Genomic DNA, 16,546 nt, shown 5'->3' on the forward strand with positions numbered 1-16,546 from the left:
AAATATAAGTTTGAAATCCTTCTTTTGGCAAAGGTGTAGATTTAGTCACTACTATGACCCTTGTGGCACCCCACTCCAGTACTTTTGCCTGGAAAATCCCATGGATGGAGGAGCCTGGTCGGCCGCAGTCCATGGGGTCGCTAAGAGTCGGACAAGACTCAGCAACTTCACTTTCACTTTTCACTTTCATGCATTGGAGAAGGAAATGGCAACCCACTCCAGTGTTCTTGCCTGGAGAATCCCAGAGACGGGGGAGTCTTGTGGGCTGCCGTCTATGGGGTCGCACAGAGTTGGACACGACTGAAGCGACTTAGCAGCAGCAGCAGCATGGCCCTTGTTTGGCTTCCCAGGTCAGTGGTTAAAAGAATCTGCCTGCTAATGCAAGAGACTCCAGTTCCATCCCTGGGTTGGGAAGATCCCCTTGAGAAGGAAATGGCAACCGACTCCAGTATTCTTGCCTGGGAAATCCCATGGACAAAGGAGCCTGGTGGGCTGCAGTCCATGAGATCACAGAGAGTCAGAAATGACTGAGCAACTGAGCTCACTTGCTGACCCTTGTTCATCTGAAAAAGTCTTTTGAGGTTTTCTGATTAACATAACCCGGATTGTGTGTGTTTGTGGGGATAGATACATATGTAGATATATGTGTACATATAAAGTTTTACTTACCTGAATGAATTTCACAATTTTTTTCCCTAGACCATCAATAAAGTACTACTTCAGTATGCTGCAATTGTATCAAGTGATTTCAGTTCATACTGTGATAAGGAAAATGTGGTAAGTAAAAATGTCTCTATTTTCAAATAGTCCTCAATTAAGAACTGATATAAGTAAGCAATTTTCTTTCTGTTTTCGTATAGATGATAAAAATAGAGATCTCAGGAGACTGTTAGAAAGCTTTCTAGTAGTCCTGAACTGGTATAAAATAGAATTCAGGGGAAGGTTGAGAGCATCTCAGTGCCAGTCAGCTTGTGGTTTTCCGTGACAATAAGGAGTAAGACTCGTAAAAACAATTGAAAACCCACATCATTGTAAACACTGGAGCTGGGACCTAGGAGTTAAAAAGTTCAATGTTCACACCAAATAGTGTAGTTTTGGCATCGATACCAAAATGAGTATAATTTATTCTTTTAGTTTTCAGATAAATTGGAAAGAATGGTTAAAGTAAGGAGTGATACTGATCTATACTCTGAATTATTAACTTACCGTCTTATTTTTTGGATGATTGACAAATGTTGATAAAATTTAAGCCAATATTACAGAGTAATGAAAGGAATAAAGAGAAGTAAAATAAACCAAAAGTAATTTGGAATACAATCAATGTTATTTTATGGTGGAAGGTAAAATCTTTCTATTCACCATAATAATTTTAGGAGAAATATGTTGGTAACATTATAAGAATTTTTTAAAACATTAAAAAATATTTTAAAAGTCAGTACTAGATTTTTAAGAGAAAAATCAGGGTTTTTTCCTTTGTCAAAAAATCAGTTCCCACTATCTGGCAAATCTTAAAGAGAATGCTTGCTGAAACCTCATTGACCTCTTGCTGACAGCTCATTAAGATAAGTCAGCCCTAACAGTTCTTGAGGGTCCCAGAAGATTCTCCTTTCCCTTAAGTAAAAATGCTGCCCAGAAATTTTATTGAAATGCCTGGATATCTCAGTAGTGATTTCTAATTGCCATTGATTACAAATATTCTAATAGACAAGATAGAGTATTTATTTATTGAAAGCATCTAGTTATAGTTAAATTTATAATACAGCTGAAAAGTAATATGTTGAAAATCAAAACAGTGCCAGATAATTTCAGAAAAGATTCTGACTTCCTTGGTATCAAAAATTGAAGATTTTGAAAGGTGGCTATGAATTATCAAGGCCGATTCCTGTCATTCAGAAAGGAAAAATAGCTTTAAAAAGCCCTTGCAGACTTCTACTTTATGTTTGACATTTATAATTTATTTTATCTTTAATATGAAAAATATAAATCAGCATTATATTATCCTCTGTATTTTTCTTTATATTTTATACTTTTCAAAATGAAATTTTTATAAAGAAAAAAAAATCATTGAAATATGATAGCACACAAGCTTACTTTTCCTTCCTTAATGCTTTTCTTTCCTAATTACTGATGTCTTGACAAGTCTTAGACTTTCATTTAAATGCCAAGTGTTATTTTAGCTTTTCCATAAAAGGATAACAGTCAGCTACTTAGTTTAAGCTTTCAGCTAAGATAGATTAAAGAAGTGCTTTTGCACATTTGTGTGTGTAAGTATCACTGTTGTTTCAGATATAAATTTTTAAATATCTTTAAATATCAAGAACATTGAAAATTATTTTTTGTTTTCTCTGTATACTTATGACAATATTCCCATTTTATCTGAAAATAGCACTGGAAACTTTTAAAGAGAGACACCTAAGAGATGACCGTGATATTTACTTTCCCAGGGGCTCAGAATTAAAGATGACAGTTAAACAAAATATCTGTGACAGAATAATTTTTTTTTCTTCTGTGACATTTTAAATTTGGAATGGGTCACAAGTTTTTAATCCATTCTTCCACATTCCACATTATAGCAAAGCAATAGTATCTAAATCAGAATTACTTGATTTATTAAAAAAATCTTTTTCTACTCAGAAACATGATTTGGTGGAATCTTAAAAAATACAACCCACTAGTGAAATCAGGCTAATGTTCCCTTTACTGTGGGTATTTTAGTTGTTTATTTGTTGTTCATTTACTAGAGAAGTAAGTAAAAGCTGTTCCCTGATTAAGTTTAAGGTAGAGTTGTGTAATTCAATTCTCAGTAGTGATTTGATAAATTGATTCAATTAAATTGAAATTTGAACATGTCAAGGTCAGCGGAAGCTTAATCAAAGAGGAATGTCTCATATTTCTTTTTATCTCCCTCTGGATAACTGCATCTCTTTTTTTATATGTAGCCTTACTCAGATCAATAGCAATCTATGCCAAGTGAGCCCAAGTGTCTTTGTTCATTTTGCTTCTCGGTAGCTCTTTTCCATTGGAAATTATTTCATTAAAAAGGCTTGGAGTTGGTTTAATGTGTAAAGCTAGAACTAAAGTCCTGTTATGTGTATCAAAAACAGAGATAAGCTTGAATGCTAATATCAAACAATCAGAGTCTACCCAGATAACTTAGAACCATGGAAAGCAGGATGATACAACCTTTACCCATGGAGTCTTCCTGCTGCTTATTAAGAGCTGTGCTCTTCCTTAATTCTTTCCCCTTTGCAATGAAAAAGGAAAAAAAAAAAAAAACAACCCAATGACCCCGTCCCCTAGTGGATAAAGCTCTTTTGATTCAGTTTGTTGACACTGGGTCAAGAATCTGAAATCCTGAAAATCTGATCATATATGCTACAGAAAGGACTAGACCTGGAGCCAGAGACTTTCAACTGACAATCAAATCACTTTGTAGAATACTGTGATTCAGCTTACTGAACAGAATCTATAGGAGATAAATCTGTGTTATAAAAATAAAATATTTAAGTGCCTGAAATTAAGAGAATAGAAGTTCTAAATTGTTTTTTTTAAGTTCAAGTTAGGATGTGGTCACTTTAAGAGTCAAGTAGAAAGTTCTTCAAAGGTGTGTAATGTGGTTAAAAGAATGATAAAATCTTTCCACTGATGAGCACTAATACCTCTCTGATGTCCTGGAAGTCCTTTGCAGGTTTCTCTCTGATTCATTATTGGCTCATTTCCCAGCACCTTGGAAGGCATATCCATTTTCCTTTCTTTGACTCGTTTCTTCCCCTGATATGCTGGTTCTTCGGAATCAGCATGTAGCAAATGTTAAGTTATTCCATAATTATGCTGAATTCTCTTATAAATTAATTTCAACTATTCTGAGGACACATCTAGCCCTTTCACAAAGCTTTACATCTTTATGTTATTGTTATATCTCTGCCTCCTTGAAAAGAAGTCAAGGAACATTTTTAAAGCATGTATTATGTGTGAGGCTCTATACAGTATTCTGGAAGAGAAAGCAGAAAAAGACACAGCAGTACATACAGTGCTTTTAAGGTCAGCTGGCAAGACAGTCAAAAGCAACTCAGTTGTGAAGTTAAATAAAACAAATGTCAAGTGACAAAAGGATACAATCTGGGAAAATGAAGGCCCTAATCTGAATGATGGAAGTGACTCAAATAGGAGAAGAGGTTCAAGTGACAGGCCCACAAGCTAAGCCAAGCCACCAAGCCCGGAAAGCACAGGCGTTTGGTGGGGAATAAGCCTCTTGGAGCTGAGAGTTCCTCATAACATAGTAGGGGGAGATGAGAAGAAAAACATGGTTTGGAGCTGTATAACTAAGGGCCTTCAATACCAGAGTGTGGACTTTACCGATAGTAAGAATTTATTCAAGGTTTTGGAAAGGGTTTTTGTTTTTTGTTTTCATTTTTGAAACTTAGAAGATGTTTTAGCTTTTGAAACAATGAAACAACAGGATAGTTTAAACTAATTTGTTTTTCTTAAAGTAAATCTTTAAAAAAAATTGGAATTTGGTTAATTTTGAAGTATAAAATGCCACATTGCTAAGAGTAAATCAATTCTAGTAGTAAGTCTCCAATGGTTTACTAAGTACAGTATTAAATTCCATTGCCCAAAGTGGCTATATATTCCCTCTTCTATGATTAACTGTTTAAAAAGTGTAATCTTAAAGTGGCATAATTGTTCTATTTGCCAAATAGAATAGGATTTTGGTGATAGCTGTATATTATTACATTGAAGGCCAATGCATTCAGTAATTTAATGAATTTTTTGTTTTGTTTGTTTTATTTAAAGCCCTGTATATTGATGAACAACATTCAACAATTGCGGGTTCAGCTGGAAAAAGTGTTTGAATCCATGGGAGGAAAAGAGGTGAGTACCTTTGTATGCCTACAGTTGCTAAATATCTCCTTAGAGATCATTGGCAGCATATATTTCTTTGCTACGAAAAGTGACAGAATCAAGTTTTTACATGGGTTCACTACAGAACAGGACATGCTAACAATCTAAAAGGCTATTAACAGCTAAAGTGATCATTATCCACAATACAATAATTCAGTAAATACATCAGAAGTGTGAGTAGGAGAAGGAAGATGGGTCAATAACTTCTTGTAGTATGTGTGTGTATGTATATACTTAGTCATATGTGCACAATTAAATATATTTATGTATATGCTAATGCTCTGTGAAGCCCCACCATCGCAGATGCCTTTTACTGTTCTGTGCAGTGTCAACTTGATATGATTTTCTTCTGCGGTGTGCTTTGTGGCACTAGTGGTTTTTGATGTACCGCTGGTTTATTTTTTGCATCTCAAAAATCTCTGCCAAAACTGTGCTGTGTACTGTGTCTGTAATGTGTTGTGTCTTTGTCTAACATCTCTGACTTGCAATTCCATGAGCAGAAGAAGGAAGGAGAAAGATTCTTTTATGAGGTTTGTGATAGTAAGCATCTTACCCTTTACCTGGCTGTTTCCCCTCCAAACCCAAAGACCATTGCACTTCCTACTTGTTCTCACTTGCTTGTTTGGATCAGGCAGACCGTGAAATATTAGCTGGGCACCTGCCTCCTTGAGCTGCCACAGTCTTGTATTTCACAAACCAACATGAACATCTGGGGGCTTGAGAACTGGAGACGGTGCCGCAAGGGAAGGCCATGCAGCTGTCACTCTCCCACCACCTACTCTGAAAATCAATCCCGAGGGTGGCTAGGATGAGGGGATATTTTTGTTTACAGTTTTATTTACACGGTTCCTAATTATTGTGATAAGTGCGTGAGATGTATGGAAAGCTAGGTTTGATTTCAAAGCCAAGGTCTCATTCATTTCTAAATTGATAAGGCTGAAGATGCCTTTTTTTTTTTTTAATTGGAGTCGAGTTGCTTTATGATGTTGTGTTAGCTTGTGCTATACAGCAAAGTGATCAGCTACACCTATACATATACACCATCTTTTCTGGAATTCCTTCCCATTTAGGTCACCACAGAGCACTGACTGAAGTTCTCTGTTTTTATATTGTAGGCTCTCATTAGTTATCTATTTTATACAGAGTATCAATAGTGTGTATATGTCCATCCCAATCTCCCAATTTATCCAACTGCCCCGACTTCACACATGATGTTTGTTTTAATCCCATAAAGACATGTATACATTTTCACCCCCAAAGTCTTTTTCATTATTCCCGAGGCTCAGTCTTTAGAGAAATGAACTATTATTTAGCATTCTACAAATAAGAAGCACCAGGATACATGGATGAAGGTACAAAACTTCAAAAATGAACTTTTCTGAGCTATGCTGCCACCGCTCTCTCAGTCTAAGCTAAGCTAAGCTAAGTCACTTCAGTCGTGTCCGACTCTGTGCGACCCCATAGACGGCAGCCCACCAGGCTCCCCTGTCCCTGGGATACTCTAGGCAAGAACACTGGAGTGGGTTGCCATTGCCTTCTCCAATGCAGGCAAGTGAAAAGTGAAAGGGAAGTTGCTCAGTCGTGTCCGACTTTCAGCGACCCCATAGACTGCAGCCTACCAGGCTCCTCCATCCATGGGATTTTCCGGGCAAGAGTACTGGAGTGGGGTGCCATTGCCTTCTCAGTCTAGTTTATATAAAATAAGGCTTCATTCCCCAAAGTGTGGTAATGGTTTTTGCCTGGTTTGAGGGCATCAATCTCATTTTAAAAATTCTTTTGCTGAATCAGGTGAGCACTTGGGGCTCATAGCTGGAGATTCCCTTTTTAATTTAGTGATGTTTTGTATTCAGACTTTAAGTCCACTTACTGTTTTGAAAAGTAGTGAAGAAAATACTAATTTTTTTGTGGGAAATTCTCTCTCGCTTTAGTGAATTTTAAAGACCACAAATCATTTGAGGATAGAGTTATATTTGAAATGCCACATTTCCAGAAATTTCTCCTAATGCTGCTACTATGTCATTACTATTTTGTGGTTGAACTCTGTGAGAGAGATACTGCTGAGCTGAATGTTAACCAGACAAATTATGCCTGTATTTAAAGGAAGCTGTGTGGGCCAAGCCACCTGCTAACCAAAAAGCTGCGGGGTGGTTTGTTCACCAACCAAAATTGACTGCTTGTTTCAGATAAAATTGCCCATTTGAAAGGTACAGGTTTTCGTGTGATAAATTGAGTTGCAGATCTGTGACTATATCACAGAACTGTATTGGATAAACTGATGGAAGATGAGCTGAGCTGGGTGCCTTCTCCCTTTATAACTCTTGCAATGCCAAATGTTAAACTCCTCATGCAAAATTTCAAGTGAAAATCAATTAAACAAATTAAATGAATGTCTAGCTCCTAAAAATGGAATCTGTTAGAGGGACAGCAGTGACCCTAGCTCCTTTCTTTTCCTAATTTAAATATTTTTTCTCCCTTCCCTCCCTCTCTTTACCCTCTTTCTGTGTTTCTTCTGTCTCCCTTTCTATGAAGTTCTTTTCTGTTTTTCTTTTCTATTTTCATCTTGTGCTACCAAGAAGAATCTGTAGGCAGGCCATGTTAGTTTTGTGTAGGGGTTGAGGAAATGTGAGGAAGAAGCTTGACTTGAACCCAGGTCTGAGTGTAACAGGCAGCCTCCCAGAAAGTATCTATCTTAATACAGAATGATGTTAGAGTTGCTGATTGCTACAGTGAGCCTCCAGAACCTCAATATAATAGAATCCTTTCATTCTAGTTATCTATATGGCAATATTTAAATGGTTCCTTAACTTGAGTCTTTCATAAAGATGAAAAAGGATTTTATTGAGAAAAACAAATTTGCCTTTTGATACGCAAAGTATATACAGCACTTAATATAGGCATGTTTTGTGGCCTTTAATGATAAGACAGTGTGTTTGTACTATTGCCAATCCCCAGTTGTTTCCTCACAGGGGACTGGTTATAAAACCTCGACTATTTGCTAAGGAAAACTTTCTAAACTAGATTTTATCCTTCTTCTAAGAGTTTCTTCTTGCTCTGTGCCCCATCATCTGTACTAGGATGTGCACTTCTTGCTACAGAAAACTAATTAGCAAATGATCGCTTGTGCATTTTGCTCAAAATAGTTTTTGATGCCCTGTGTCCATTAGTTGGCTTCTGACAATAGCGTGGCTGGCCTCTCGGACCGTCTGTAAAGTGCCAGCCACTAGCAGGCCTGGTTGCATGATGCTGTAGCTCTCCGTTGCTTTGACCCAACCACTGTTGGGGCAGTTGCTCTTTCTTTGCAGGGTCAATCTCTTTTCCCCCTGGAAAAAGAAAGAGTGTTTAAAACTTTTTTTTTTTTTAATTCACTCTATGTGTGGAATCCAAGATGGAAACATTGCCTAATGCTGTGACAGGCTTGGGGGTCATGCTGTTGACACTAACTCCAAATACAGCCACTTGAGCAGTCCTACAGTAGCCTGTGGGTCCTGTAGGCACATTCTTTTTCAATGCCCTATTTAGAAAAAAGAATCAAAAGAGAAGAACAAATACTAAATTTCTTCTCTTATAGTCTGCTTACAAATTAAGAGAGCGTGTTTTGGCTTGATGACTCTCTGATTACTCTAGAAAACAGGAATTTTAAAATTCACATAAACTATGAAGCAAACATATCCTTTAGGAATGAGGCCCAGAGTCTTTTTTTTAAGTGCATACACTTAAGTTTATACACTTTTATGAATCACTATAGTAAAACAGATAAATAACCAAACTGTGGTAGGGACTGATTTGAGCTAGAAGTTAAATCATTTACACCACAATTCCCGTATGGTATTACTTGTCCCTGTGTAACACTAACAGCAAAACAATCATCAGAATGCCAGGTAATAATTTTCATGTAGTCATTAACAGTGGTTTTATCTTTCTGGGGCTTTCTTTCTATAATAGTTCAAATAGCTCAAAAATAAAAGAGATATATTTTTGTATATTCATTTTAATAGCTTAATTTTGTCATGAGTATATATCAACTGCAAATAAATACTTAGTCCTATATTCAATTTTTCATAAAAACATTGCTACAGTCTACAGAAGGGACTTAGTTGTAGTTGCTTGATCTGCAATCTAATTTGCACAAGTACATGAAAAAGAAAATCAGATAATCCCAAATTTAATTTCCTTCCAGAAAGTTATGAGATATTGGTTATTAACTTGCATTTTGGTAATTGGTTTAGAAGAATTATGACCATGCTGTGTAAGCAGAGGGTTCATTACTCCTTCACAATATTGTGATGATAAAATAATCTTGAATAGTAGAATCTATAATTATTCATAGGCCTGCTATCCTATTAACCATACTTCAAATTCTAGAAGTTAGCCAATTATTAATACATTTAGGAGAAATGGAGGGCAGATATTTACTTAGCTAAATTCTCTCATTCTGCTGACCACAGAGCAGACCAAGTAGGTGTTACAGCAACATTATTGTTATTGATATGTCTCAGAAGGATTAAATCTCTTGACTCATCTTACCTTGTTTAAACTTTCCTGAACAGGGCTGGGAATCAGAGACATAATCCACCTATCCTAAAAATGTACATATTATAATGAGCAACTTAATTATCTTTCGTGGCAGAGATGCAAACTATACTTCTCTTCATTTTTTAATGATGAATTTGATGTGTCAATTAGAAACTGAATCTGTCTAAAAGTGAACACATGTAGCTGATTGAAATTCATTGTAAAACTTACTAGCCATACAGAGGCAGCCTTCAGCTAAGCAACCTCTGATCAGAGAGGATAGAAACTGACTTCTGTTCTATTTCAATTAGCAAAGTTATTTCATACTTTCTGGGCTACAGGGATTGAAGACCACTTCTTTAAGGGAAATAATACTTCGTGCCAGTAGTCTTTGAACTAACAGGTATGAGAAATGCCCAGAGAGCTAATTATAACACACATTGCTGAATTCCATCCTAGACTATTCAACTCAGTAGATCTGGAGTTGGGCCACATGACTTGTATTTCTAACAGATTCCCATGTGATGCTGATGGTACTGGTTAGGAGACCACATTGTAAGAATTAATACTGTTTGCTTTTAGGATAGCTACCAGATACTTAGGTAATGGCTCAGAATACCCTTATGCCTTATCTGTGCCTGTCTCCTAACCCACCTACTTAAAATATTTTGAATTTTGAGAACACACTGGACTCAGTGTATTTGAACAGATCTTGAGACAGCATGCAATAGACAGGGAAGTATTTGGATTAAATAATATAATAATCTCAAAATACAGGTGACTAACTTGCAGTCTTATACAAATATCCAGCATTTTTAAAACTCTGGACTTCTATGCTTACATTTTATATATAATTTTATTAAAGGAGGTGTTATAGTTGTAAAAAGCCTAAAAACTTTATGTTCAGGTTTCTGATCTTGTCTCACCTTTTCTTAATGTAAACAGATATAACTCTCTAGTTAATATGTTAAATGAGAAGCCATCCATGATTTCTCTTTTCCAGAAGTACAAAATAAATTAGAAAATAAAATTATCAAAGTAGGTACTAGATGTCATTAGATAATAAAGTAGTCAATTTTAACTGGTCATATTATGTCTTCCTGTTAGTTCCAAACTATTTCCTAAAGCAAATTTGCCAAGTTCTTCCCATGTAATTGAAGTGTCTACTGGTGTCTATTTTCTGTAGGATGACAAGAGTTGAGAGAGGAAATAAAGATATTTAAATAACTGCTCTTGCTGTCAAGGATCTTAAGGAGGAGTGAGTCCTTGTAAAACAACAGTCAGAGCAGAGCTCCCTGTTGGGCTCAGGCAAAGGGATTCTTAGAAGACAAATGCCTCCTCTTCTGCCTGAACCACTTTAAGTACCTCTTACCCTTGGGCTGCCTCAAGAAAAAGAGAGATAAGAGCGTGCTAAACATGAAGAAGAATGTACTCCTTCATTAATTCATTCATCAAATTATTGATTTGCTGAACACCTATTATGAGCTGTATATTTTTACTAGACTACAGAGGTACAATAATTAATAAAATGTAGACCCCCACCCTCAGAAAACTTTGAATTTATTAGGGAAGTCAGCACAATTAAAAAAATAAGGTTTATTAGGGGAACCCCCATTTCTAAACTTGCAAATACGTGTTTCAAAGGAGAGTTGTAATTGTTACATCTTATCCCACAATAATTCAAAGAATCAACTCAAAGTGGCTTATTATTGTGTAAATAAAACTCAAAGGTGAGATGTATTTGGCTGAATTCCGTAAAAGTAAGCAGGTATTTCTAGCTTCAAGAATGGAAAACTTGAATTTTAAGCGCTGGCCCTTTATTTTGGCAGCCTGAAGATACTACCTGGTTTCTTTCTCCTCCTAACCACTCTGCAATTAGAGTTAATAAATTGGAATTAATAGAAAACTAAGAGAATAATGAGGGCCAAAAGGGCAAATCACATCGAGGCGATTTGATAAATATGATTGATTCTAGCACTGCTACTACATAAAGTTCAACTAACTGCTAAGCTGGCAATATTAAGGAAAGGTGCTCTCTTGGAGGCTGAGAGGCTTCTGGGTGGCAGATCCATGTCAAAATAAAATTCAGACCCAAGCAGTTTCTTCTTGTTGACCTCATTTCCCAGCTCATTCTCCAGACAGCACGGGGTCACCCCCATGCTACTGAGCATCTTAACTAAACTTCCTCTGCACTTTAAGAAAACTTCAGGGGAGAGAATGCAAGCCATAGCCAGAAGGGAGAGAAACAGAGTTTTACTTTAACTGCCATTTTCTATAATAGACCTATTGTATTGTCTTATTGTGGGTCCCTTGCAATTGCTTACGACTGCATTAATGAGCCATAAATCAATGCAGAAACTTAGTAAAACTTTACTTCTCTAGTCCAGCCAATTGTCCCTCTTCTACTTGGCAGAGTGGCCGTTAGGCACCTCATGCAGATGGCTCACTGAAGGCATTCTGCTGACTCTGACAGGTCGTCAGTTCAGTTGATTGAACAGACTCTATTCACACTGCTGAACCGTGGCGAGATTCAATAATGTGAACAACTGAAAGGCAAAGACGGAGTGAGACAGGGCAAACAATTTTTACAGAAAAAAATCTGAACATAAAGTTTGTGTCTCATTTCTTCTATTCCTGACATCCCTACTCTGTCCTAATTCATAGTCAGCCAATAGGTAGAGCTAATAAGCCCCATATTCCTTCCCAGTCAAGTTATTGTGCTTCTTTGTCTTTTTAATGACCACAGTCAGAGAATTTCTTAAAAGAATATAGTTTCTTAGATCGCTTTTTCATCCTCCTGTGGCCTCCAAATGTGTCAAGTGAATGACACATTATCTAGACCTTGATTATTCCCATCCATAAGAAGGAAATAACTGGACTATAGGATTTCTGAGGTTCATTCTAGTCTAACAATCTGTAATTATAAGGAAAAGAACCTTGTTAGCAATCCATAGAGTATAAGGTTAATGTATGTATCGTAGGTGAAAAGGAAAAAAAAAGTTTTAAAGAAAAGAATGTCATGTCTCTCATATAAGGCTTGAAGGTATTTTTAAAAGTTCAGAGAAATAGAAATAGAAAAAAATAACAATTTGCCATACATTCACTAACTCAAAACTATATTGAATGAACTATACAAGATGAGGCATTTTTTCCCTTCAGTTGTCTAGTCTGAAGAACCTAACTTAACATATCTCAAAGATATTTAGTTGGTTTGAAACAAAATGACAGTTGGTTTTACTGCATATTCTCCTTAATTAGGATGTGAGACAGCTACTGATGTTCTGCCACTTTTTGAAAGCAAGAGGTTAGGAGCATGAATTTATATAATTGGTACCTCTAGCATAACACTTCATTCACATCTGAATGGCACAAAAATGTCATAGTCTATTTCTGAAAACAATCTTATAAGTTCTTGGGGAGGTTCTCTCATATGAGGAATAAAAAAAGAAAGTAAACACAGAGTTGCATTGGTAGATCTAGGGCATTTTTTTTTGTAATGGAGAGAACCATGTGTTCCTTATTTCTTACAACATACCATAGTATCCATGCCGAATGCTATAGGTCTAGAAAGTGATTTAGAGCATTTCAAGGAGAGTAATTTCCTGCCGAATTCACTAGGGAATTTTCACTGCTTTCTCAACCAGCTATTTTCAGTTGACTTAGGTACTTTAGAATGGATAAATTCTGGTCAAGTAGAAGGACTGGAGAAAAGTGATATTTTCAAAATAAAAGAAATAGTAAGAGTGCAGATAAGGCTATAAGAAATCCTTGAAGCACTTGCCTGGTTGAAGGTCAGTAGAGGGGTCAGCAGGTGCCATGATCAGATTTTGGCTTTATTGAAACAACTCTAGGAATAGTTAGGAGGATCGAATAGAAGTGAGAAAACAGCAAACACAACCTGGAGATGATTGTAACATAGCTCAGATGAGAAAAATTCTGCATCAGAAAATGAAGAGAATAGGACAGGTGGAGAAAATATTTCATAAATGTTATCAGTCATATTTGATATTCAAGTAAATATGGAAGGAAAAAAGGAGAGAAGAGTCAAAGATGGCTCTCAAAATTCTGCCTTAAACGATTGCATGCTATCAATCAAATCAGAGGCAATAAGAAGAGAGAGAAACTAAGGTTGGGCAGGTAACAAGTTCTCTTTTTGATAGGTTGAGCTTGAAGTCATCAAAGTGGAAAAGGTTAATAGGAGAGAATATGCTCAGGCATCCTGTTACAGATGTTGGTGATGGTTTGGAGATCATTAGCATAGAGATGGGAGTTGAAACCATAGGCATAAATGTGATGGCTCAAGAAGGGACTATAGAGTGGAAAAAAGAGGACTAGGAAGGAAAAATTGAAGACATTAATATATAATGAATATATAGAAGAAGAGAAGTCAACCAAAGAGATAGACAAATAGACAGAAAAATAGGAAATCTAGAAGGTAGTCTCTGGAGAAGCAAGGGAATAAAGAGGTTGAAAGAGAGAGTAAACAGCAGTGTGAATGTAGTCTGAGTAGGATAAATAAAGTCACTGGTCTTAGCAATTAAGAGATCATTGGTGATTTGTGAATATTTCAGTGGAGTATCCAGAGCCAAAACCACACTATAAAGGATTAATAAATATTTAAGAGATAAAAAGAGAATTAATTTTACACTTATGTTGTGCAGTTTGAAGGTCAAGAAAAGAAGAAGATACTAGCTAGATGTCAATGAAAAAGTACTTATAAATAAGTTGGGCTTTTCTTCTATAATTTGTTTACATTTTATGTTAATAGAAATGTTATTTAAGTATGATTTATACATTGGAGTAATCAAAATAATAATGGAAGAACTGAAGGTAGACCAGGGTATTTGATGGAAACAAAATGCGAAAAAAAAAAAGAAACTCAAGTTGAATAACATTCTACGTTTCCTTTTTTTATAGAAATAGTGGTGAAGTTCGCATTTACTGAAGGATTTTCTGCAAAAAAATATTGACAAGGGTGTGACACCCACAAGACTAATGACCAGATTTTGAACACTGTAAAGATAAGGGCCAGGGGACCTTCCTAATCTACATTTCTTTCAGTGAGCAAATAATAGAACCCTAATGCTGACGAGCTGAACATGAGAAAGGGCAGTTTAGCAGCTTATAGAAAAGAGAAAGGAAATGACATAGTAATAAACACTGTGGGAAAGGAATAAAATTTCCACTAAAGACCCTTTCCAACACACTAGTTGTATCTTTCAGTATCAGTTCAGTCGCTCAGTCATGTCCGACTCTTTGCGACCCCATGAATCACAGCACGCCAGGCCTCCCTGTCCATCACCAACTCCCAGAGTTCACTCAAACTCATGTCCATCGAGTCGGTGATGCTATCCAGCCATCTCGTCCTCTGTCGTCCCCTTCTCCTCCTGCCCCCAATCCCTCCCAGCATCAGAGTCTTTTCCAATGAGTCAACTCTTCGCATGAGGTGGCCAAAGTATTGGAGTTTCAGCTTTAGCATCAGTCCTTCCAATGAACACCCAGGACTGATCTCCTTCAGAATGGACTGGTTGGATCTCCTTGCAGTCCAAGGGACTCTCAAGAGTCTTCTCCAACACCACAGTTCAAAAGCATCAATTCTTCGGCACTCAGCCTTCTTCACAGTCCAACTCTCACATCCATACATGACCACAGGAAAAACCATAGCCTTGACTAGACAGACCTTTGTTGGCAAAGTAATGTCTCTGCTTTTGAATTTGCTATCTAGGTTGGTCATAACTTTCCTTCCAAGGAGTAAGCATCTTTTAATTTCATGGCTGCAATCACCATCTTCAGTGATTTTGGGGCCCAAAAAAATAAAGTCTGACACTGTTTCTACTGTTTCCCCATCTATTTCCCATGAAGTAATGGGACCAGATACCATGATTTTAGTTTTCTGAATGTTGAGTTTTAAGCCAACTTTTTCACTCTCCACTTTCACTTTCATCAACAGGCCTTTTAGTTCCTCTTCACTTTCTGCCATAAGGGTGGTGTCATCTGAATCTCTGAGGTTATTGATATTAGTAAGAAGTTAATGGTTGGTTTAGCAATCACTGTTACAAGAGGCTGAAATAACATACCTAACATACTGTTAGGTCCCTTAGGGAAAGAATTTATGCTGGGGAAAGAAACTCTAGTGGGGATATGGTAATCATATTTTTGGAACCAAGAAAATATCAGGATATAATCTGGCATGGTCTGGCAATGACTCAAACACGTAAATTTAGGACTAACTTGGTAGCTCTAGAACATGTGGTTGCTAAGGAATGAAAGATTTCAAATGCAAAACTATTCTGTTAATAAGTCAGTGCAAAGCATCAATGTAAGAAGAAGGAGCACTCTGCATATCACAATTACCTTTGAAAGCATTTTTTCATGCTACTTGCTGCCCAAGTAGTAGTGAAGTTTGCATTTACTGAAGGATTTTTCTGCAAAAAAAATCTTGAAGAGGATGTGACACCCACAAGACTAATGACCAGACTCTTTGATACTGTAAAAATAAAGGCCAGTGTATTCTTAGGCTTCCAGGGACAGATACCCAGGAGAGAAAGTTAAGTCAGGTAGAGTTTAGTGGAAGACAGAGATTTATAGAACAGTTAAGGAGACTGTCCTGTAGACAGTGATAATGCAGAACACAATTAGTGCACAAATGAAGGTCACTAACTGCCCGGTGTTAGTGACACATGGGGTCAGATTTGCAAAAGAAGGTGATAAGTAAATTGTCTTTTAAAGAAAAGTGGAAGTGAGCCTTGAGGACAAAGAACTTCAAAGATACCTTGCCTACTAGCTATCTCTTCCAGAGAATTCATTAATATCACCACAGCTCAATGCTATAAATTATCTCAGTGGTATGAAAACTCAAATACAATATAAGCATGACCATGGTTCAATCAGACCTTTATTTTTTTTTTAATATTTTATAATCAGACCTTTAAAACCACCCTTTATCTGGCCTAAATTTTTGAATTCCCCAACTTTTCAAAGTATGGATAAAATCTGTTGTGAAAGCTGTACTATAAATTCAGATTTTGACCCAGTATTCTTAAATTTTCATGGAGTATGTTCCTCTTTACATGGAGTCACTTAATATTTTACTTTATTTTGTTGCCAGCCAAGGTGTTCATGTACACCT

General features: G+C 36.6%; 2 protein-coding genes across 24 annotated transcripts in view; one reads left to right on the forward strand and one right to left on the reverse strand.

The window, feature by feature from the left end:
- Window positions 1-16,546, forward strand: part of UNC13C (unc-13 homolog C) — an 839,460-nt gene that overhangs the window by 718,973 nt on the left and 103,941 nt on the right. For all 10 annotated transcript variants that reach the window (XM_086321016.1, XM_086321021.1, XM_086321015.1 and 7 more), the window contains 2 exons: window positions 700-777; window positions 4,798-4,875. In XM_086321016.1, coding sequence (XP_086177142.1) covers window positions 700-777; window positions 4,798-4,875 — 156 coding nt within the window. The remainder of the gene's footprint in view (window positions 1-699; window positions 778-4,797; window positions 4,876-16,546) is intronic.
- LOC147364479 (uncharacterized) overlaps window positions 1-16,546 on the reverse strand; it is a 537,088-nt gene that overhangs the window by 80,545 nt on the left and 439,997 nt on the right. For 8 of the 14 annotated variants that reach the window (XR_015134541.1, XR_015134537.1, XR_015134533.1 and 5 more), the window contains one exon: window positions 7,718-8,225. The exons of 4 other annotated variants lie outside the window; for them this stretch is intronic. Coding sequence is in view for 2 of the 10 variants with exons in the window: in XM_086321026.1 (XP_086177152.1) it covers window positions 8,037-8,225 (189 nt within the window). In the remaining 8 variants the exon portion in view is untranslated. Of the gene's footprint in view, window positions 1-7,717; window positions 8,226-9,429; window positions 9,484-16,546 lie in introns of those variants that run through there. 2 more of the 14 variants (XR_015134529.1, XM_086321025.1) reach the window with 1 other exon arrangement.

This window comes from Bos grunniens, chromosome 10, assembly GCF_055505025.1.
Source record: "Bos grunniens cultivar Pamir isolate PY7600 chromosome 10, Bosgru_T2T1.0, whole genome shotgun sequence".
In the NCBI taxonomy this organism is placed as follows: domain Eukaryota; kingdom Metazoa; phylum Chordata; class Mammalia; order Artiodactyla; family Bovidae; genus Bos; species Bos grunniens.